The 24,058-nt window shown below is 45.2% G+C and overlaps 1 protein-coding gene across 9 annotated transcripts in view; it reads left to right on the forward strand.

The window, feature by feature from the left end:
- The window catches only part of SYNJ1 (synaptojanin 1), a 222,428-nt gene that overhangs the window by 193,031 nt on the left and 5,339 nt on the right, over window positions 1-24,058 (forward strand). For 5 of the 9 annotated variants that reach the window (XM_029603578.1, XM_029603579.1, XM_029603581.1 and 2 more), the window contains 2 exons: window positions 3,276-3,369; window positions 4,485-4,714. In XM_029603578.1, the coding sequence (XP_029459438.1) occupies window positions 3,276-3,369; window positions 4,485-4,714 (324 nt within the window). Of the gene's footprint in view, window positions 1-3,275; window positions 3,370-4,484; window positions 4,715-14,559; window positions 14,596-21,775; window positions 22,141-24,058 lie in introns of those variants that run through there. The other 4 variants (XM_029603583.1, XM_029603585.1, XM_029603584.1 and 1 more) reach the window with 2 other exon arrangements.

Here is a 24,058-nt window from a genome sequence, read left to right on the forward strand (position 1 = left end):
GAGGTTACTCACCAACACAAACAAAAGAGCCCACATCACACCAATTCTTCACAGCCTTCACTGGCTTCCTATAAAAGCCAGAATTACCTTCAAGTCATTATCAATGATCCACAAGGATATTATGGGCATCGCCCACCTAAATCTAAACTCGCAACTCCGCCCTCACACATCACAAAGGCCTATCAGATACAACTACAAAGGTTCCTTATATGCTCCTCCGATCAAAACTTCACTAACAAAACGAGCACTCTCCACAGCCGGGCCCACCCTCTGGAACTCTTTACCGCCGGATCTACGCCAAGAGACATGTCATCTAACTTTCAAGAAAAACCTAAAAATGTGGCTCTTCCGGCAAGCTTATCCAGAATCGCAGGAACACTCCGACACCGGTCAAAGAGCAATATAGCCCTCTCTTATTTCCTTGACCGCCCATATCCCCTCAAGGACTGACCACGCCTTATCTGGACAGCCCACTTGCTTTGAAAGACTCCATTGCTGATGCATCAGTTCTTTAGCTCATGCATTTCTCTTGTATATGCCCATCAACACTGTTCTGTTACCTGTATATCCCTATATAGCCTACCCTCCTTCTTAGCTAATCCCTACATTTATTCACGTTATTTTGATGAGTTATTGTTGTCTATTTAATATTTATGTTCTTATGTTCAGAAACCCTGTTTTATGTAATGCCTTAACCGCGACAGTTTTGTTCTATGGAAACCGACTTGATTTGATATTTGTATCGAGAATGTCGGTATATAAAAATCCTAAATAAATAAATAAATCATAAGGTCTTTGTATAGATCCATGGTGCAACCACACTTTAAATACTTTATGCAGTTCGAGTCACCCTATCTCAAAAAAGAAATAGCAGAACTAGAAAAGTTGCAGAGAAGGGTGACAAAAATAAGAGGATGGATTGGCTGCCTTCCGAAGAAAGGCAAAGATGTTAGGATTCTTTAGCTTGGAGGCAAGATGACCAAGAGAGGATGAAAAAGAACTTTATGCAATCATAAGTAGTGTGGTACAGGTAATAGGGAACCATTATTTATCTTTTCAGGTAGTACTTAAGACTAGGGGATACGTCATGAAACTGACTGCAAATTTAAAACAGAGTGGTGGGGGGGGGGGGTTTCAGTCAATGTACAATTAAATTGTGAAATCTGTTGCAAGAGGATATGTTCAACGTTGATAGCCTGGCTGGCTTTAAAAAAAACGGTTTGGATGTGTTTCTAAAGGACAGGACCATTAATAGTTCTTAGCCAGGTAGACATGGAGATCACCACTTCTTACTTCTGGAAGGGGACCTGACTGGGTGCTGCGCTCAGTGGACTATCTGTTTGACCCAGCATGGCTTTTATGAGAATGAAGTTTCTGGATCTTACCACACAAATGAGTGTGAATCTTCTCTTGGTCTCATGTGTGACATTGCTCCAATGAGGAATCTGCCCTCTAGTAGTTGTGTGTGCACCTCTGTTCTTAGCCAAGTCATCTTTATTCACCTGCTCAGTTCATAATATGCTGGAGAATTCCTGAATCAATTCTTCTGTCCCTCTACATATTTGCTGTTTCTCCTCTCTGTGGTTCCCCATTTTCTTGAAAAGGTAAAGGTGGAACTCAAAAGTGCTCAAGAAAGTTTATATGATTATTTTAATCCATGTAGTTTCACCATTCCTGGGGCAGTGATTTATTTAGACATAAACCAAAAGAGAGTTGTTTAAAGACCAGAGATTGGAGACCAAACAGCATTGGAGAATCATTTTCGTGTAGGTTTCTCTGGAATAATTGCTCTTGGATGCCTTTGGGCCATCTTTGGCTCTGTATCATTTTCCTTCCTGGATTTTAGTTAGAATACCCTTTTTTTTTTTTGTCACAAAGCTGCTCAAAATGTGAAACACTGGTTTCATTTTTCTTTTAATGAGGAATATTACTTTTAATGATCATCAAAGGGCCTTGCCTGTCTGATCTACGGACTTTGGTGCTTTGAGGGTCAATGCATCTCAGAATTGGTCTACAAGAAAATCCTCACTAAGGCGCATAGCATCGCTTAACTTGAAAACTGTATTTCTCCAGGTACCGACCTATCCAGTCGGGTTTTCAGGGTTGCCACATTATAAATATCTTGAATACCTGATGGTTAAGCGTGAGGAGAGGGTTGGGAAACACTGCCTTAAAGCATTCGCAGTAATCCAGCAGAAACTGACGTCATATTCTGGCATTTAGCAAAAAAGAGGGTGTGAAGCCAATCAGTGATGTTGTTCCATGTGAAATAAGATGATGATACTTCAAGATTTCTCAAGACAACGACTTTATGTAGACAGCTTCAAAGAAGTATAAAGTTACAGTCCCCCAACACGGCCGTGTTTTGCCATAGGGGCTGTGTCGGGAGGAACTCACAAGGAACAATTTCCAATAGATTGTTATCTAAACAGAAAATGAAAAAATCTAAATGAGAACATCAGTATATAAAACAGCTAACAATAGCAAAAGATGCAAAATACAAAGCACATATCCCAAGGAATAAGGTTCGAATATCTAAATATTTAAATTTTAGATAGGAAGCATCCTGCAAAAAAATTAAGAAGATAGTAAAAAACAGAGAACTGTATTGAAAACAAAAGTATTGTAAAAGTAAAATAAAGCACAGTCGTACTACATGTAGTTTATAAATTCTAAAGTTGATATGTTCAATAATCTGCTGCAAATCCAGAGAAAAGGGCATATTTAAGAATTGAAAACAAAATATTATAGGAATAAGGAGCCTACCATAAACGGGGTATGTAGTTATAGTGTTGGGCATAAAATGTGATGTTTAAAGAAAAAAGTTATACGGGTAGAAGAAACCACCAAGAAAGAAAACATTAAGAAAAGTAAAAAAAAAAAGAAAACGTCAAAGTAAAAGTAAAACTGAGATTAATCAACACAACGAACCTCATTACCTGTCTTTACCAATAATGTGAAAGTGCCTGCCGAATGTAAAAACTGGACACCTACTGTAAAGAAAAGTAAACAGTTTTAAAGGGCTTGAAAAGCCTGCCAAAAGATCAAAAGCCAGTCACAAATAAGGTGGGGATACCATATGACAAAGTGCTTCTTTGAAGCTGTCTACATAAAGTCGAAATCTTGAGAAATCCCTTGAAATATTGTTACTTTATTTCACGTGGAACAGCATCACTGATTGGCTTCACACCCTCTTTTTTGCTATGTCCTTTTTTGTGTGATCCACATTTACTCCACACTAACTATTTGCAATATTCTGGCATTTACTATTTCAGACGATTCCTCCACGAGCTGGAGTTATCAGCGTACCACAAAGCCACACCCATTCATCTCTGGGGAGGCTCACACCAGAAGCTGAACCAACAAAATGTAAGATTCATCTCTTGTGACTATTGTTCCATCATCCCAGTGCACACACTCCACATGTCCACTTCCTCTGTCTTATCCGATTTTTGGTTCATGTTCTAGATAAGTGAGTTGAGCTGAGTACCAGCTTGATGGAGACTGTTGTCCAATTCAGTTTCCAATCTGGTACTATATAGTTATTCTCTACCTGTGCAAAATTTTTTTAGTAAAACATACATAGGAAAAGGTTGAGCTAGTGCACGTTTAAAAATGATGAGCAGTGATTTCAAATGTTCTAATTCAGTTTTGTCTGTGTGTGACCATATGCCTAGTATTTGCACTTTTACGACCTAATTCATCAAGGTCTTCTCCCACAGACACAGATTGGGAAGAGTCTTTCTGCAAAACCCCCTGTGGGTGCTGTTATGCTTGAACCACTCAGTTAATTATCCATCTAATCAATGGTGTACTAAATCGTTTTACTCTTAGGAGAGCTTTGTTAAACTAATTCTTCCTCTTTCAATTGTCCTGTATTGTAATCCCTGTTCATTGTAACTTTCTTTCTTCTGGTTATTGGTTTTTCCCCCTGGTTATACTGTAAACCGGTACGATAAGACTTTGTCTTGAGCATCGGTATATTAAAAGAATTTAAATAAAAATAAATAAGTACTAGAGATGATTCAGCCTGACCTAGCAAACTGCTTTTAAGAGGAAGAAATGTAGTTATTTTAATTGTGCTGTCTTGATTCTGCTGTTTTGTTTTGCCAAACAGCTTGAATAAACTTTGTTGTACAGATATGCATCCATCAATTGCAGGAGTAGTTAAAAGCCTCTATTTTGAAAATCAAATCTGTCCTACTCTGTAACCCCCACCTCCAGCCCTGTTTTTCACATATATACTTCAAGAGGGTGAGAATCTTTGCCCAGTTAATGTAGCTTTGCCCTTCATGTTTTAAGCACAGACTTTGTTCTTTCAAGAAATAACTCTGCCACTTAAGAGAGGAGAAATTCTTGCATTTCCACTAAAAGATTAAGGATGAAATGTAATAGGTTTTGAAAGGACATTTGCTTCTGTTTTGTGTTCTGTGCCTCTCTCCAGGGCAGATTATTCATTAAATGCATCATAATTGTTTCTGTAGTGTCTCCTTTGCTTCCTGAGCCTCTAAAGCCGCAGCTTGCCACTGCTGTTCAGCCCGTTATCCCTCTTCCATCACCTTCCCAAAAGCTACCAGAACCACTTACGCCTGCAGCATCACTTCTCACATCTGAGACACCCCCTGTGCAAACACTGGACCCACCACCTCTGCCACCGCCTCGGAGCAGGTCATCCCAAAATCTATCCTCAGAGCCTGTTTCTTCTCAACAGCAAGTAAGTATATCAGTCCGCCCAGTCGGTGAATGCATGCAGAAGTAAAACGTCTTTGATATCCCCAGGCTGTCAGGAGTCGCTTTGACTATGACAGTTTTGGAAAAACTCTATTCAAACTACTTTAGCCTTTTTGCAAACACTGCTGGATATTCTGTTTTACAAACAAAATAGAAAACCCTTTTTTTTTTTCCCCTGTGGTTTTGTTTTTAAGTGAGTGTTCGCTATTTTTCAGCAGCTATTGTTTGTTTAAAAAAAACCAACCTTGCTGGTTAAAAACAAAATTGATGTCCAGTGATTCATTGAGTACTCTGGGGCAAGGGGCTCACCATAAGAATAGCGATGAGGATGAGGTAAAGGGCTAAGTACTGAGATAGCTCAAGATACTGAGTAGGCTCTCGAGCTGTGACTAGCAACCAATGGGAAAACGAGGATGGGGCTGCTGGAAACCCGAAGAGGAGTCATGAGTGAGAGGCATAAATAAGTAGGGCCTAGCAAGTTCTTGATTCTATAGACAGAATGAACATTTTAACTTGTTCTTGCCAGTCAGTAAGTTGGTTTTTGGTCAGCACGCTGGCTTAATAGTCAAAATCAAATTGCCTAGAGAAAGCCCCAGCACCATTAGATTTTGTATGCAGTCCATTAGAGACTTGCAATTCCATGGGCCGTCTTTAGAATTGTGCACTGCCAGCAGACACCCACACACATTAGGATCTACAGTTTTTTAGTAGTTTGATTTATAAATTGCTTTTGGGATATAATTTCTTTTTTCATGTTGGTGCTTATTCTTCTTTCATTAACTACTAAAGTAAAACTTTCACTGTTCTAATGTGAAGTTTTCTGTGCAGTGCATGAAGAAAGTAGGGGAGGTTTTGTGTATTTCCTGGAACAGTGGTTCTCAACCTTTTTTCCCATCGGGACACCTGTCAGACCACACTCACGTGTGACACACTGCTCATTACAATTCATGGCGGAAATAAAAAATCAAGGCCTAGTATTACTTTTATTGTTAAGAATGACAAAATGGAAAGATAAGTGCTCTGTCTGAACAGAAATTGCATAAATAGTAAACATCCCATACCAAAACAGCACCAATTTCCAGCACTCAAAACATTAACCACCTTATCTAAGAAAAGGCAACACTGAAAATATTACACTGGGCCTTAAAACTCCAATACTCCTCCTATTAGGAAAACGGACCAAGCCAGGCTGCTATAGAGCCCTACACAGAAACTACACGCCAGCAGAAAACCTCACCTGAATCACATGTGCTGACCCTCACCTAACAAAGAATAAAGAGATCATAAAGCATAACTAGAAACATGCAGACCAAAAATGAACTGGAAACCGCAATAAGCCAGAGACTCTGTGTACAGTGCAACAAAGGAAAAAGAGAAACACCACCAGTCCTCAAAACAAATCAAGAAATATAAAATCAATAGCAGTAAAACCATACTAACAAAAAGAACAGATTTCAGATAATGAAAAATGATTAAAAAAATATTTTGCTCTGCATACCTGGGAACATTTGATATTCAGGTGCCCTGAGATTGCTTTGAATTAGCAGGAGGAGGGATGGTTTGTTTGTAACTGTCTCCTCTCTCTGTCACACACAAGTTCTCTCTCTCACACATTGGCTCTCAGTCACCCACATATACACATGTGCTCTTTCTCTCACTTATATAGGCTCTTAATTACACATTTAGACACATGCTGTCTTTTCACGCTTACACACATAGGTTTTCAATCACATATTTACATACATGCTGTCTCTTACTTATGCACACAGGCTCTTAATCATACATATACATGATCTCTCTCACAAATACAGGTTCTCAATCATACACTTACATTCATGGTCTCACACACAGGCTCTCAGTCACTCACATACATGCTGTTTCTCTCTCACACTCGCGCACACACACACACAATCTTAAACACATATGCTTGCTCACTCACTCTCTTCCCCCCCCCACCAAACTAGCGGCAGCAGCCTCCTCCATGTCCAATCCTAGCGGCGGCAGCAGCCTCCTCCACTTACAGCCCTCGTGACCACAAGAAAGGAGTCCCATCAGCCACGGGGGCTGACAATGCTCCTCTTTTGCTCAACCTGCGCTGCTCAATCTTCAGGCTGCACCTATCTTCTTCGGGCCGATGCTGCCCACACTAGCACGGCCTCTTCTTTCTGTGCGTGCAGCCGCTACATACCACTTCCTCTTCCAGCCCACAGGGGGCAGGAAGAAGCGACCATGTTGGTACCACTGACTCCAGCTCTTCTGCCGCGTTCCACCCAAGCTATCATCATTTTAAGTCTGGGTGGAAGAAAAGTTCCTATTTCGCTGGGGCAGGGGATACAGCTGAGCCAGCGGGGGACTGGGAAGTGTGGCGACACTCCTGCATGTGCTTGGCGAGACCCTGGTTGAGAACCGCTGTACTGGAATATACCAGGAAACATGTATCATTCAGTCTTAGGTTCTGAAGTCTCCTGGTGTCCATCCTACAACTATATTTAAATACACATCCATAGTCAAGGCCCTTAACTAGACTCTCGGTATATGTTAAGGGGAGAATGCATTTATATAAACTCATGTGATTGAAAGTTTGTTGACACATGCTTAGAGTACTTATGCTAATGGAATAGCTTTCTTTATTGAAATTTAAAAAAAAAACCAAAAAAAAACCGATCATCTCAAGAGACTTTGGAATGTAGGCTCCTAGTAGGAGCCATTTTAACTGACATCTTTCTTAGCATCCAGTCAGATGAATCCAGAACAAGTGGGTTTATGCTCCCCTACCAGCAGATGGAGACAGAGCAAAATGACATCACAGTATATAACCCTCTCTAGTGACATCAGCCTGCCAGTATTCTCCATCTCCATCAGATGGTGGACGTGCATCTCCCCACTGGGGATTGCTTCGATTTGAGAAAAGGAGAAAAATAATTTGCCCCACTCTCCTATGGTGATACCATAAGGTCCCTCTCCCAGGTAAGAATTCCTGAGGTGATTTCCATGGTCCCTTAGAGATGTGCCTTGCTCAGATAGCTGTTTTTTCAGCCATCAGCTGAATGTCAGCGGGTTCAGGAAGCTGAGCGCAGTGGTGACAGCAAATGCTCCCCCCCCCACTGCCGGAGACCGCCTCTGTGCTCAGCCACATAAGGCTGAGCTCTGGTAAGTGTTTTTAATTTTAAAAAATAATAATAAAATGTTTGCAGAGACAGTGAAGGAGAGTTCTGCTTGGGCTTCCTTCCTCCTGGTCTCTTTGCTCGGCTTGCCGTTCTGTTATTCGTCCCGCTCCATAGGAGGTTCAGAGACGTGGGCAGTCTGGCGGGTTGAGCAGCCTCCGATGGCTAGGCCCCACTCTGAGGTTTCTTGATTGTACGCCGCGAGGTAGGCCTCAACGGCTTTTCGCGTGCTTCTTAGGCTACCCTCTACAGGATTGTCGGTTCACCGTGTGCATCTGGCTGTGCGTCTAGTTTTTCCGGATGCCTAGTCAGGCTTTGTTGTGCATCCAGGCTCATACTTCCTTGTGCGTCCAAGTTGAGCGGGTTTTTGCATACCTGTCCTTTGAGCAGAGCTTATTCTACAGGCACCTAGGTATGAGACACCTAGCATTGTGAAAACCAAGCATAGGGTGCCCAAATGTTGGACACCTAGAATTTTTGAATGTTCAGGAAAAAAACCCCAGCTAGACACACACCTCCAGCTGCCGCTCAGCGAGCTGTCAGCCATATTGGCACCTATTCCTAAGAAGCCTAAGCACTTTTCCTTTTGCACTGCCTGTCATATTAGGGCATCTCAGCAAGGAGTGCCTGCTAATTTGTGTCAGTACTATTTGGAGGCTCAGGGAGTGTTGTTCTCTTCTGGTTTCACTAAGCATGGTTCTTCCCAGCCAGCTGTAGGTCTGGGTAAAGATGGCTCAGATGGAGTCCCTGACCTTGGATCTCCCCTAACTGACTCCTCAGCTGGGCATGGTAGTTCAGTGAGTGCACCTCGGGTGTCTCCTAGTTGGATACTTCTACACTTTCCTGGGTCGAATTCTTTACAAGGGTTGCAGTCCCTTTTTCAGGCGCAGTCCTGAACCCGCTCCACTACTTCTAGAGTAGAAGAGCAAGTAGGAACCTTGTCTGGACCTTTTTTTTTAAGTGCAGGAGTGCTCCTAGAGTGACAGCTGATCCTCCTGATAGAGATCCGAATGGCTCGGATGATGATGCCGATTCCTGCTTCTCTGGAGGATGGTGAAATTCCTCCAGGGCTAGAACCATAAAGAACTATGCTACAGTTCTTTCATAGAAATGAACTGCCAGCTCTGATCTCCCAGACCTTGCACATGCTTGCAATGTCTGGGCCAGATTCCATATCTGAGTGAAAAGAAATCCCGATTTGGTGTCCTTGTTTAAAGTCTATACCCTCTGGATCCAGTGGTAAGAGGGCGCTTATGTTTCCGAAGGTAGATGCACTTGTGTGCAAGGTCTCCAAGCAGACCACTATTCCTGTGGAAGGAGGAGTGGCCTTGAAGGATGCTCTTGCTAGAAAGATTGAGACTATCCTTAAGCAGGCATTTGAAACAGTGGCATTATCCTTGCAGATAGCTTCTTGTTGTTCCCTCATGGATCACGCTTGTTTGCTTCTCTCCCAGGAGGTTGACTATTCTGGGGTGAATTCCAGGTCAGCTTTGGAACCAGCCTCAGCCTTCTTGGCTGATTAGGGCTGTGATTTGGTCCACACCGCTGCCAGAGGGATGGCTTCGATAGTAACTGCCAGGTGCCAGTTGCCCTTTAACGGCTCGCCTTTATTTGGGAGCGAGTTGGAGAAACTGGCCAGTAAGTGGGGCAAATTTCTGGTTTTGTTTGCCAGAGGTTAAAAAGCAGACATAGTGCCCCTTTAACATGAGTGGTCATGCTAGAGGATCCAGGCATTTCTGACCCTTTAGAGCCCGACCTTTCAGAGGACTCGGCCTTTCGGTAGGTCTCAGTCCTTTCATTCCAGACAGCCCAGAAGAGGCGCAAGCTCAAGCAGTGGAATCTCCCGAGCCTCCCAATGAAGGTTTCCTGTCCCATCCCCGGGAACAGGAGACAGAGGGAAGCCAGAGGTGGGTCGAAATGACATCAGATTAGGGGGTCCTGGAAGTGATGCAAGACTGATATGCGATGGAGTTTCGCAGTGTTCCTTGGGACGTATTTATGGAGTTGCCCTACTACTCCTTGCAGAAGAAGCAGGCGGTGGAGAGTACATTGTCAAGGCTCCTCAGTCTGAGGGCTGTGGTCCAGGGTCCGCGTCTCAAGAAAATACGGAGCGATATTCCATTTATTTCGGTGTGCCAAAGAAGGGAGAGCTCCATTCTTCCTATCTTGGATCTCAAAGGTGTCAGCCATCATCTGCGGGTAAACCTATTCCGCATGGAAACACTGCACTCAGTAATACTGGCTGTGCAGTCAGGAGTTTCAGACCTCCATGGATCTGTCAGAAGCTTACCTCAACATTCCCATCCAACTGGAACATCAATGCCTTCTCCGGTTTGCAGTGCTGGGATGCCATTTTCAGTTTCTGGCGCTGCCCTTTTGTTTGGCCACTACTCCCAGAATCTTCTCAAAGGTACTGGTAGTAGCTGTGGCAGAATTATGAAGGGCTTGAATCCTAGTACTCCCATATTTGGATGTCTGGCTGCTCTGAGCCAAGTCACCGAAAGTGAGCCACCTGGTGACTCGAGGTGATTTCCCTGTTGCAGCAACTCATCTAGGTAATAGCAGTTTTCAGTCTTCTCAGTCACTGGAATACTTCAGAGTTCATTTCGAAACACAACGGGGCAAGGAGTTCCTGTCGACAGTTCAACTTCAGCAGTTGATAGCCCAGCTCCATCTGTTGATAGCCACTCTGAGCCCGACCATATAGTCTTACCTGCAGGTACTTGGCTTGATGGCGGCAGCCCTAGAATTGGTACCATGGGCAAGTGTGCATTTGTGTCCTCTGCTGTCTCCGTGGAACCCGCAGTCTCAAGAATATTCAATTCAGCTTTTCCTGCCAGTGGAGGTTTCCTCCCACCTACAGTGGTAACTGCAGTGGTGGCTGCAGGCAGAACATCCAAGGAAGGGAGTTTCCTTAATACCTCTGGACTGGCTGGTACTGACGATGGATGCAAGTCTCCTTGGTTAGGGAGCTCACTGTCAGGAGCTGACAGCACAAGGCCGCTGGAATGCAGAGGAGTCTCTCTGGAACATCAAATGCCTGGAAGCCATGGTAGTCTGGTTGAAGTGTTTACAGTTCAATGAAAGGCTACAGAGTCTATCGATCTGAATAATGTCGGACAATGCTACAATGGTAGCTTACATCAATCGGCAGGGAAGTACCAAGAGCCAACAAGTGTTGCAGGAAATAGATCAACTTATGGAATGGGTAAAAGTGCATCTCCAGATGTACATCGCAGGCAAAGACAATGTAAGAACAGACTTTCTCAGCAGGGAGAGGCTGGATCCAAGAGAGTGGGCATTGTCAGATGAGGCATTTCAACTGATTCGGGATCACTGGAGTCTACCGTTCTTAGACCTGTTGGCGACCTTGCACAATGCGAAGGTTCCGCGCTTCTTCAGTCACAGAAGAGGTCCAAAGTCCTTGGGGATCAATGCCTTAATGCAAGGGTGGCCGGAAGACAAATCACCACCCAAAAGACTACGTTACACAAACTGCCTTCGCTATTTTAATTTATCTGTTACATGTTATTGTATTTTTACCTCATTTAAGTAGTTAATTTCAATTCCAATCTTTATTTTATTTTTATATTGTATTTATTGTGTACACTTCAGGGAAATCTAACCAAGTTATATTTTTAACCAGCCTTAGTTCATCTTTATCTAAAACCATCAAGTTTGTCCCTAACCCAGAGAAGTTACCTTATGTAGATTCTTTGAATCGTTACTGTTCATTATGTTTCATGTAAAGCCTTGTTTAATATGTTTCTTGTAAAGCCAGGGGCACTGTTTCCCGTCCCGTGGCATTATTGTTGTTACCTGTAAACCGGACTGATTTGTTTCCCAACAAGAATTTCGGTATATAAAAATTATAAATAAATAAATAAATAAATAAATAAGACAAGTTGCTGTATGCCTTTCCTCCATGGCCCATGTCAGGCAGTTTGATTCGAGGGATGGTGCTTTTGGACGCTCTGGATTGGCCAAGGAAACCTTGGTGGATTCGCCTCTTCGACTTCCAGCACACAAGGAACTGTTCAGCAGGGACCTGTTGCAGCAGGGACCTGTACTTCATGAAGATCCAAATCAATTTTGTCTTTGGTTTGGCCCTTGAAAGGGCTCACTTGCTGAAACTGGGCTATTCCATGGCCGTGATTGTCAAATTACTAAGAGCAAGAAAGTTCTCCACTTCCTTGGCCTATGTGCAGGTTGGACAGTGTTTGAGGCCTGGTGTGAGGATCAAGGTGCTCTTCCTTCCTTGGTCAAGATTCTTCTCATTTGGAAATTTTTGCAAGATGGCTTGCATAAAGTCTTGGCTCTCAATTCCTTGAAGGTACAGCTAACAACACTCTCCTGTTTTTAGGAGTCAGGTAAATGGTGGATCCTTGTCTGCTCATTCTGATGTGGCCCACTTTCTAAGAGGCGTGAAACTTCTTGAGCCTCTCTTGAGGTTTTTGGTGCCCTTGTGGAGTCTTAATTGGTATTGGACTTCTTGGCATGCCCTACATTTAGACCGCTACATACTCTCTCCTTGCGGTTGTTGACCTTGAAGATGGTATTTCTGGTGGCACTTGTTCTGCATGTAGGGTTTCTGAACTGTAAACCTTGTCTTGCTGGGAACCATTTCTCCAGGTGACTCCTGGGGTGGTACAGCTGCATACTGTTCCTTCCTTTTTACCAAAGATGGTCACTGAGTTTCACTTGAATCAGTCCATCTCCCTACTATCCTTAGAGAGCAAGATGTAGAGGAGTATTGTTTGTTGCAACCCTTGAATGTCAGGAGGCATATTGTTAGATAACTCAAGGTTACTGAACCATTGCGGAAGTCATAAGAACATAAGGGTCCATCAAGCCCAGTATCCTGTTTTCAACAGTGGCCAATCCAAGTCACAAGTACCTGGCAAGGACCCAAACATTAGATAAATCACAAGCTACTACTGCTTATTAATTACCGTAATAGCAGTTTATGGATTTTTCCTCTAGGAACTTATCCAAACCTTTTTTAAACCCAATTATACTAACTGCTGTAACCACATCCTCTGGCAATGAATTCCAGAACTTAACTATGCGCTGAATGAAAAAGAATTTTCTTCGATTTGTTTTACATGAGCTACTTGCAAGCAAGTCAGACCATCTATTTGTTCTTCACGGAGAGCCAGCCTCGTGGGCTACGATAGCTCACTGGATTAAGAAGGAAGTCATGGCTGCATACATGGATGCCGGGAAGCCGTTACCTAGTCAGGTTAGGGCTCATTCCACTAGGGCTCAGGCAGTGTCATGGGCAGAATTTAGATTGTTGTTTCCTTTCGACATTTGCCAAGCTGCAACGTGGTCCTCCTTATGCATCTTTTCCAGGTATTATCGTCTGGATGTGCAGGCCCAGGAGGACGCGGCCTTTGCACGGGCGGTTTGACTGGACCGCGGGCAGCCTCCCGCCCTATGAGGGAGTAGCTGGAGTACATCCCACTTGTTCTGGATTCATCTGACTGGACATTAAGAAATGAGAAATTTCTACTTAACTGATAATTTCCTTTTCTATAGGACAGTCAGATGAATTCAGCTTCCTTCCTTTAGCTGCCAAATGATTGTATTATAGTCCTCCTATGAGGTTACGTGTTAAAGGGATTAAAAAAAGAAAAATGTTTATCTGTTTTTAATCAAGTTTTTTGCTAGTCTGTCCACAGTTGCTTTTGAAGAGAATACTGGCAGGCTGATGTTACTAGAGGGGATTATATACTGTGAAGTCAGTTTGTTCAGTCTCCATCTGCTAGTAGTGGAGCATAAACCTACTTATTCTGGATTCATCTGACTGTCCTAAAGAAAAGGAAATTATCAGGTGAGCAGTCATTTCTCATTATATTGTTACTGTGTAGGAGTCAGGCACAGAAACTCATATTTCTTCTGATAATTCTGGGTATTAATCTCAAACATGTCTGGAGAAATGAGGGTAACCCAAAAGAGTTTTAGGTTTTTGGACTCATCAAGTTCTTCCTTTAGGCTTCCAGATCAGTGAGAATTGGCTTGTAGAAATGAGGAATGTGGTACTTAATGTGCAGCTATTTGGGGATTTGCCCCATTTTAAATTTGTCACGGCCAGTGGCATAAAAGAGATTCTCCACTCCCTACTGCAACTTGGTACGTTTGTACCTAGAGTCTGTCACTAGGAGTTATCATGCAATAGCTGGGCCTTTTTCCCCCAACTCTTGGAGCGATGATTGCTCCCCAGCTCTGGCCAGCCTAAGGAGCAGAAGCCTCTCTTTTAAATGCTAATGTCATTATAGTTAATAAGACCTGGTGCTTAGAATTAAAAAAAAACAAAAATCTAAAACACTAATGCTAAAAGTAAGTAAAAACAAAAAAAGGGAGGGAGCTTAGCATGCACATGATTTGTTTTGTAAGCAGATAAGTAGATAAAGTGATAGTAAACATGCAGTAAAATAAACATCAGGATGTAATTTCAGCATCCCACAGTTTCCACTAAACAGAACTTTAAACCTAATGACATATCAAACACTATGAAGTTAATCTTGCTGTTGTTGAATTAATTGTTTTAATTAACATATTTGAAAAAAGATAAAGAAATCGGTAAACAATGAGGTTGTATAGTTGCTTTATAATTTTCCTCCTAATTTTTTTCCTTTAATATCCATCTTTTTCTCACAAGCAGGAGCAACCATCAGGGTAACAGGTACCTGATTATTTAAGCATCTTCTATGTCAGCTTAATAAAAATGTGTTGGTAAATAAGATGTATGGATCTTTTCAGGCTTCATACATCCGTCACCCATTTTAGAAACCATTTTTCTCATGTTCATAATTGACTCTCATGTCTGTGGCTGTAATTTTGTCATGGTAAAATTCTGGGCAAAGTTGCAGCAAGTCTGGGCTCATCACCTATGTGGCTTGCCAATCCAAATGCTTGTCTTGGATTTTGCCACTTTCCAGGGTGCCTTTCAGTCTTTTTAGACCAAAAGAAAAGAAAATTTCAAACATTATCCTCTCACCCCGCCCCAGAAAAAAAAACAGATGAAAAGAGGGAAACATTTGGAGATATCTTTATAACTTCAATAAGCATGACAAATGCACAGCTTTAATCATGCCATAACATTTCCTTTTTAACTTGTTTTCCTCATCATTTTTTGTTTTGAAAGGTTTTTTTTGTTATATGTGTTAGTATTGTAGAAAATGTTAGTTTCACTTTATTATATTAACCAAAATTGGCTTATGTCAAAACCTTAATGAGGGGGAGGATAACTTTTCATCATAGTAACTAAGGCTGTCTTTCTGAAATAGCCCAAATTAGTCCTGCAAGTGGTAGGAATCCTGCACCAAAGGGTTGATTTTAAAAGCAGCGCACATGCACGTTGGGGGGGGATTTTACAAAGCAACACGTGGCAACGCAATTGAGCCTCTCCCAGTCTGCTCCAATTAAGGAGCAGACTGGAAGGGAACTTTTCTACACCTAACTCTATCCTTCCTCTCCTCCCCCTAAACCTACCCTAACTATCCCTAATTTTTTTTCATTTTAATACTTACTGCTCCTCCGGAGCAGAAGTAATCTCCGTGCACGGGCCAGCTGCCAGTATGCACTTCCCCGCACAGCAGCTATTGGCGCTGCCCAGCCCGCCCCTTTTCCCTTGGCCAGCACTTCTGCGCATACCGGGGTTTACATGCGTGGCCGGGCCCATTGTAAAATGCACGTAGCACATACGAGCCTCTTGCCTAAACCCTGAAATTTCCTGTACTTACCCGGATCAGTCCAGACAGTGGGTTGAGCCTCCTTTCCAGCAGGTGGAGACAGACTAAAACTTGCAGGATGCCCTATATCAGGACAGAGCCTATCCTCTACCCCTTCAGTATTCGTCTGTCTCCAGCAGGTGCAGCATCTCCCCTTCGGTTCTCTGCTGTAGGCTAGTCAGCCTCTTCTTCTTTCTTTTTCGGCTCAAGCAAGTAGTTCTTTTGATTCCCGCTAGTTTTAGAAACAAAGGAAAAATCTATGAAGGAAAATTTGCCTTCTTTTAGTGCTTTTACTGTTTTTGTGTGGGAGACGTCTGTCTCCCAGCTCTTGCCCGGCTCAGGGGGGCTTTGCCCCTTTTGCAGGAGGGGGTTCCCTGCATAGTCCTGAGTCCGTGGATGCATCCAGGTGTGGGGACCGACGCTCTCCGGGCCTCGTTCCCCCTCTGGCTGCCGAGAGGGTTTTAAAAAAAAAAAAAAAGGAGTTTAAAAGTTTCAAACTTTCAATAAGTTGCAGGTACTCACCTACCTCTAACTTATTTGCAGCAGTTGACCAGCTTTTTTATTTTTTTCTAGTCAGAGTAGGGCTAGAACCGGCAGCCAGAGAAGCAGAAGGCAGCAGGTTTCCCGCCTGCTCTCTCCTGCTGTGCAGGCTGTCAATCAAGCTTTTTTTCTTTTCAGCTTTTTTTTCTTCAGACGCGGCTTAGCTATGTCCCGGCTGGCAGCCTGTCTTTCTTGTGGGCTGCCCTCTTCGCGTTTTTCGCAGCAGGGCCTCTGCACTGCTTGCCTGCTGGGTGGGGAAGGTCCCTCCTCGACAGGACAAGCAAATTTAGCCCGGGGCTCCACTCCTCCCAGCATGGCTAGGCCTTTCCCGGGTCGGCAGAGCCCGGGAACGACCGCCATTTTGGATTTTTCATCGGGGCCGATTTCAGTGCTCCCTGGGGCTGGGGGGCCAGATTTTTTTGATTTAACCCCCGATTTGGCCCCCACGGGTGCCCAGGAGGGGGGGGTCCTGACCTTCCCTTGCCCCCCCTACCCCCCCCCCCCCCCCCCGCCAAATCCAGGGTCCCTTTTTCAGCGGATTTCGTCCTCATGCACAAATCTTATCTAGCTAGCCTGCATGAGCTGGACGAAAGCCCCCTCCTTTGCCCCCCCCCACCAAAAATCCCTCGTTCAGCGCCGTTGACCACTGGACCGGCCGCGGAGCCCCAGGGACCAGTTCGGGTGCGGGTGGTCCCGGGGGTGCTCCCCCCTTCCCCCCCCCCCCCCCCCTGATGTCTCCCATGTTCTCGGACCCCACTGCTTCCTCTGATTCGGCGGATGCCCCCCCCAGAGGGGGATGACTCTAGAGCCCTCCGTCTTTTTTGTAAGGAGGAATTAGAGCCCCTCCTCCCTTTTGTTTTGCAGGAGCTGGGTCTGGAGAGTCCCTCCGTGGATAATCTCATGGCCTCGCTCCCTAAGGATATGAACCCGGTTCTGGGAGGGCTCCGGGCTCCGGCCTCGGCCTTTCCCTTCCACCCCATGCTTAAGCTCCTTATCCTGTGGGAATGGGAGGCTCCTGAGGGTGCGCTTTGGGTGGGGCGTGCGATGGATAAGCTCTATCCCCTCCCGGAGGAGGGCTTGGAGGTGTTGCGATATCCATCGGTGGATTCTTATGTTTCTGCAGTGGCCAAGCACACCACGATTCCGGTGGAAGGTTCCACAGCCTTGAAGGATTCACAAGATCGTAAGCTGGAGGCTCACCTGAAGCGCATCTTCAACGTTCTGGCCCTCGGGGTCCGGGCGTCTTGCTGTAGCAGTCTCATGATGCGACCGGGCCTCCAGTGGGTCCAACAGTTACTCTGCGCCCGGGAGCTTCTGCCAGGTGAGGCAGAACAAGCCGAAAGTCTGGAGGCAGTAACCGATTACGTATCGGATGCCCTCTACGATCTGGTCCGTGTCCAGGCGAAGGCGATGGTTTCGGCAGTGGCGGCCCGGAGGCTCCTTTGGCTACGCCACTGGTTGGCTGATCAGTCCTCGAAGACCCGGCTGGGCACGCTGCCCTTCAAAGGTAAGATGCTCTTTGGCGAGGATCTCGAGAAGCTTATGGACTCCTTGGCTGACAACAAGGTCCATAAGCTCCCAGAGGACCGCCCTAAGTCTTCCCAATCTTTCGCGGCCTCTCGTTTCAGGGGCCAGCGTCGATTCGCTCCTCGGGGGCGGGGCGGTTCTGCGAGGGGGTCCTTTCGTGGCAGACGGCCCTTTCGCGAGGGCCAGCCCGTGCGTGCCACCGCTAAACCTGCCACGCAATGAAGTTCAGCCGACCCATTCCTCTGTTCCTTACCTCTGCGGACGCCTCTCCCTGTTCTTCGAGGAATGGGTCAAGATCACGTTGGATCAGTGGGTCCTCGACATTATCAGAGACGGGGGTACGCTTTCGACCTCGTCAGGGAACTTCCAGATCTCTTTCTTTTCTCGCCTTGCGGCCGGGCCAAGAGGGACGCGGTGGTCCAGACTCTCTCCAAGCTTCTGGACCTGGGAGCAGTGGTCCCAGTCCCGGAAAGGGAAATTGGCGCCGGCCAGTATTCTATTTACTTCACCATGCCCAAAAAGGACAGGTCCTTCCGCCCAATATTGAACCTCAAGAGGATCAATCGGGCTCTCAAGATCCCCCACTTCCGCATGGAAACCCTGCGGGCGGTCATTGCGGCGGTCCGCCCCAGAGAGTTACTTGCTTCCCTCGATCTCGCAGAAGCTTATTTTCATATTCCCATTCACCGCGACTTTCAGAAGTATCTCCGATTCCACATTCTCAACCAGGACTTCCAGTTTCAAGCTCTCCCCTTCGGCCTCGCGACCGCTCCTCACACCTTCACGAAGGTCATGGTAGTAGTAGCGGTGGCCTTGCGCTGGGAGGGGATTCTCGTCCATCCCTATCTGGATGATTGGCTCATCAGGGCCAAGTCGGAGACCTCTTGCCAGCGGGCGGTGGATCGCGTCTTGGAGCTCCTTGCCTCTCTCGGGTGGATAGTGAACTTTTCCAAGAGCAAGCTTCAGCCCTCCCAGGAGTTGGAATTTCTGGGAGCCCACTTCGACACCTGAGTAGGCAAGGTTTTCTTACCTCGGGCGCGAGCCTCAAGCTGATCGATCAGGTCCAGACTTTGATTGCCCTACCTTCCCCGACAGCCTGGGATTATCTCCAAGTCCTGGGATCCATGGCTTCTACCATCGACCTTGTCCCCTGGGCTTTTGCTCATATGCGTCCGTTATAGAAAGCTTTGCTGTCCCGTTGGCAGCCAGTGTCGGAGCAGTTCCACGTAGTCCTCCTGTTCTTGGATTCTACTGCCGACGAATTACAGTGGTGGTGTCTCTTCCTCATCTTCTGCAAGGGATGCCTCTTCAAGCTCCACAGTGGACGATAGTGACCACGGACGCCAGCCTGTTGGGCTGGGGTGCGGTCTGCCTTTCTCAGTCCACCCAGGGGACATGATCGCAGACTCAGTCGCGCTGGCACATCAATCGACTGGAAACTTGGGCAGTCCGCCTGGCTCTTCAGGAGTTCCTTCCCCTGATCCGTGGCAAGGCAGTACGAGTCCTGTCCGACAACTCCACCACAGTCGCCTACATCAATCGCCAAGGGGGCACTCGCAGTCCCCTGTAGCCTTAGAAGCCAGCCGTCTCCTCGCTTGGGCGGAGCGTCACCTACTGTGCCTTGCGGCCTCTCACATCACCGGAAGAGACAATGTTCAAGCCGACTTCCTCAGCCGGCAGTCGCTCGATCCGGGAGAGTGGGAGCTCTCGGACGCGGCCATGGCTCTGATAGTGGACAGGTGGGGTCCTCCTCACCTCGACCTCATGGCGACTCTGCGCAATGCTAAGGCCAATCGGTTCTTCAGCCGCTGGAGGGAGCACGGCACAGAGGGCGTGTATGCTCTGGCTCTACCTTGGCCAGCAGACGTCCTTCTGTACGTGTTTCCCCCGTGGCCACTGGTGGGGAAAGTTCTCAGGAGAATAGAGCTCCACCGGGAACCGGTGATTCTCGTCGCTCCCGAGTGGCTGCGAAGGCCGTGGTTCGCGAATCTCATCAATCTAGCGGTGGACTGGCCCCCTGCGCCTCGGTCATCTTCCTCGTCTCCTCCGGCAGGGGCCTGTATATTTCGACCAGGCCGATTGCTTCTGTCTTGCGGCCTGGCTTTTGAACGGCGTCGCCTGAGGCGCAAAGGTTATAGGGAGGAGGTAATCTCCACCCTGCTGCAAGCCAGGCCTCTGTGCGCATCTGGAAAGTTTTTGAGTCCACGTGTACAAAGGCGGGTGTCCCTGCGCGCTCCGCCTCGATTCCTTTGATTCTTTCTTTTCTTCAGAAGGGTCTCTCTAAGGGCCTCTCCTTCAGTTCTCTTCGCGTTCAAGTCTCTGCGCTCGGCTCTCTCCTGGGTCGGGTGGATGGTCAGCTCACCCTGACGTGATTCGTTTCCTGAGGGGCGTTAGACATCTCCGCCCCCCCTCTCGGGCCACGTGTCCGTCGTGGAGTCTCAACCTAGTCCTTCGTGCTCTCTGTGCGGCTCCCTTCGAGCCTCTTCGCCACGCTACGCTCAAGGATCTTACTCTAAGGACTGTCTTTCGTCTTTCTGGTCTCTATTTCCTCTGCTCGCCATATTTCCGAGCTTCAGGCACTGTCCTGTCGGGAGCCCTTCTTGCGTTTCTCGGATTCCGGGGTTTCTCTCAGGACGGTTCCTTCCATCTTGCCTAAGGTTGTCTCCGCTTTTCATGTCAACCAGTCTGTAGAACTCCCAGCGTTCTCTCCAGAGGAGATTGCGGGTACGGCAGGTGGCGACCTTCGTCGGCTAGATGTAAAACGAGTCTTGCTTCGTTATCTCCAGGTCACTAATGACTTCCGGGTATCGGACCATCTCTTCGTCCTTTGGAGTGGTCCCAACCACGGTAAACAGGCTTCTAAGACCACAATTGCACGGTGGTTGAAGGAAGCCATTTCCTCGGTGTATCTTTGTCAAGGTAGTCCGCTTCCTGAGAGTCTGAAGGCCCATTCTCTGCGTTCTCAGGCTACTTCTTGGGCGGAGAGTCAATCTGTCTCCCCGCAGGAGATTTGCAGGGCCGCCACTTGGACGACTCTGCACACTTTTGCTCGGCACTACCATCTGGATGTACACGCTCCGGTGTTCGGTTCCTTTGGGCGGCAAGTGCTTTGAGCGGGACTGTCTCGGTCCCACCCAGTTTAGGGAAGCTTTGGTACATCCCACTGTCTGGACTGATCCGGGTACATACAGGAAAGGAAAATTAGTTCTTACCTGTTCATTTTCGTTCCTGTAGTACCACGGATCAGTCCAGACGCCCTTCCCTGTCTGTCTTCTGTCCTCTTGAAGCTTGTTTTCTTGCAGGTCGGCAGATTTTCATATATTTCTTTGTGCAAGATTACTGAGCAATTACACCGGAAGCCTTGGTCGTTTTCTTATACCAAGTTGATGCAAGAGCGTATAGGTATACCATGTTTTTCTACATTATTCTATATTTGCTCCGTTGAGCTTTACAGTTACTTGCTTGATCCTATTCTTGGGTTTGTTGTTTTATGCTTTGACATACGTTATACTGAAGGGGTAGAGGATAGGCTCTGTCCTGATATAGGGCATCCTTCAAGTTTGTCTGTCTCCACCTGCTGGAAAGGAGGCTCAACCCACTGTCTGGACTGATCTGTGGTACTACAGGAACGAAAATGAACAGGTAAGAACTAATTTTCCTTTACATGCATAGCCCTTTGAAAATTTGTGTTTTTTTCTTCAAAACTATTGAATCTCTTCCTCCCACTATCAGATTGGGAGTTCTTAGTGACATTTCTCTGGTTTAAGTGACAGCAGAATGAATTATTCATTTAAAAAAACCCAACCACCTTTAATTATTTTGCATTCATAATATCCGCTAAAAAAGAAAACAGATAAATGTCTTGACAGTTCTAACCACCACTGAGCCAAGAGAAGATATTAGTTTGAGTTAATCTGTATAGCTTTAGTCATTTGATCCAGGTGAAAATGCCACAGCTATTGACCAATAAAGTCTTAAGATTTGGAACTTAAACCAATGTTTGTGATGAGCTATTGAACTAAACACAAGAGCATAGCAATTAATATGATTAAATATCTGCCAACATTTTCTTTCCAGCCCTGCTCTCAAGTTGAATGCATTTAATTTCACCAACATGCACAAGAATTGCAATAGTAAAAGCTAATACAATTGAATATTACAAGATGAACAGGCATGGACAAAAACTTGTGCTTTGGTTTATTCTTCACAGGCATGTTTGTGCATAGTTTTTAATTATTCTGACTAAACTGAAAAACTGTACAAACACATAGGGCCAGATCCCTCAATAAATATGGGACTGTCCAGGGTATTTAGGACATAACATACACAGTAACATAGTAATGATGGCAGATAAAGAACAAATGGTCCATTGAGTCTGTCCAACAATTTGCATATGGTAGTAACCTCTGTTCCATGCAGGTTACCACCATGCTTCTGTTAAGGTAAGACAATATTGTAATAGCCTTTTCTTTACCATTTTATATATGAGTATGCATGCTTACTAATTTCTCTTCCACCATTATAAATAACATTTTAGCAGCATGGCTGTACAGCTACAGTCCCAATTTTAGCTTTTAACTTGGGGAGTTTTATCAGCCAAGTGCATTGTCCTAATTGTCCTTTCCCAGGGAGGTACATGGATAATTGAAGATTTCAATCAGGAGTAAGGATTTTTCTTATGTTGTAAATGGGAAAAGCCCTCACCAGAATCCTAAATAAACATAAAATAGTACTTAAAGATGAGATTTCATAAAATATGTATTTGTACACACTTTGAGGTGAATTTTAAAAGCCTGCCACATGCATTAATTAGGGGATGTGCAAAGAAGTTGGGCTTGCGCGCACAGACTGGATTTTAAAAGCCACTGAGATAACATCTCCCACAGCACGTACGTCTCAAAAGTTTTCAAAGCGGGACATGGGCGTTTCAGGGCGTGAAGCTAAGATGCGCACATAAATATTAATGCCACCAGGTGCATGCTGAGGCCCCCTGCCATGTAGCTTTGTGGATGCCGTGCAAGTTAAAATTTAAAGAAAACTAGGCAGATCTGTGGGATTTTAAGGGTCGGGGCTAACCGGGGAGAAGTGAAGGCGATCAAATGGGGGGAGGGGGGGTTGGAGGGACCTCTCTCTTAGCTGGGAAAACTCTGGATGCACTGAGCATGGTGTCGGCGTGCACCCCTTTTTAAAATTCCAGTTCACAGAAGGGAGAAGGATTTGCGCACACGTGCGCACGCCCACTTAAAATATGGAGCACATGTGCGCACGGCCAGGGTATTTTATAACATGCATGCATATGCGCGAGTATGTTATAAAATGACTGCGTACCTGGGTGCGCTGAAGCGTGCGCACACACCACCTTGAAAGTTTCCGTCCAAGGTAGCAGCCAAATTGGATCTACTATTTTTTTTTTCATATTTAGTTGCTCCCTTTTAATCAACTTCCTAATCATGTTTTCAGGTAGCATCCTTGCTCCTTAGGATCTTATTTCAGGGTGCAGAAAAAAATCATTCCTACCACTGCCAGCAGTACAAAAGAATCTTTGATTGTCACATTGTTTGCTAGGTTTTCTGGTTACTTTCTGTCTCAGCAGACGGTAAAGTCATCCATGACCAAGATTCTACCATTTTCCATGTCAATGTCTGCAGAAGAATGTATAGCTCCCTCCCATGGGTTTTCCTGTGTTAACAGCCCTCTGTGCTTTCCCCGACTCTCCATAGCCACATCGCCTGTAATACATCTTAGGAGTCGGAGGTGCCTGAGAATTAACATATCCACCTTTCTTTTTCCATTTCATTGCACTTTAAATGTGAATTTTTAACAAATGAGGCATCAGAAGTTTATCAAAATAACTGAAAAATCTAAACAGACTGGAAGAATGTTTAATTTATTTATTCTGTATGTAGTGAGACTTAAGTTTTATTTGGCTGTATTTTTATGTTTCAAAAGTGAGCAGCCTATAAAAAACCCACAAAGTATCCAGTAAAATAAAACTACTGCTCAGGATGCCTTATTTAGTAGAGCACATTCTATTTTTAAATATACAAATTGTCTAATAAAATCCAAAAATCTTTAGCATATACATACAGAGGCTGGGTAAAAACATTACCTTGCATCAGAATATAGTACTTTGCTTCTTCTGCATGCTTTAATTTGACAAAATGCTACCATTAGGATATGCTATAGTTTTTGTCATCTATTACTGTATGAAAAAATAACCCTGGTATATTTGCTGTATTTGTAAAGTATTTGCATGAAGCTTAATGACCTAAATTACACCATCAGGAATAATTTCACATCACTGCGGTTTAACATTAATTATTTGCCTTGTGTATATGCTAAAGAAAGATTATTCTTGGG

Source organism: Rhinatrema bivittatum, chromosome 5 (assembly GCF_901001135.1).
Source record: "Rhinatrema bivittatum chromosome 5, aRhiBiv1.1, whole genome shotgun sequence".
Classification (NCBI taxonomy): domain Eukaryota; kingdom Metazoa; phylum Chordata; class Amphibia; order Gymnophiona; family Rhinatrematidae; genus Rhinatrema; species Rhinatrema bivittatum.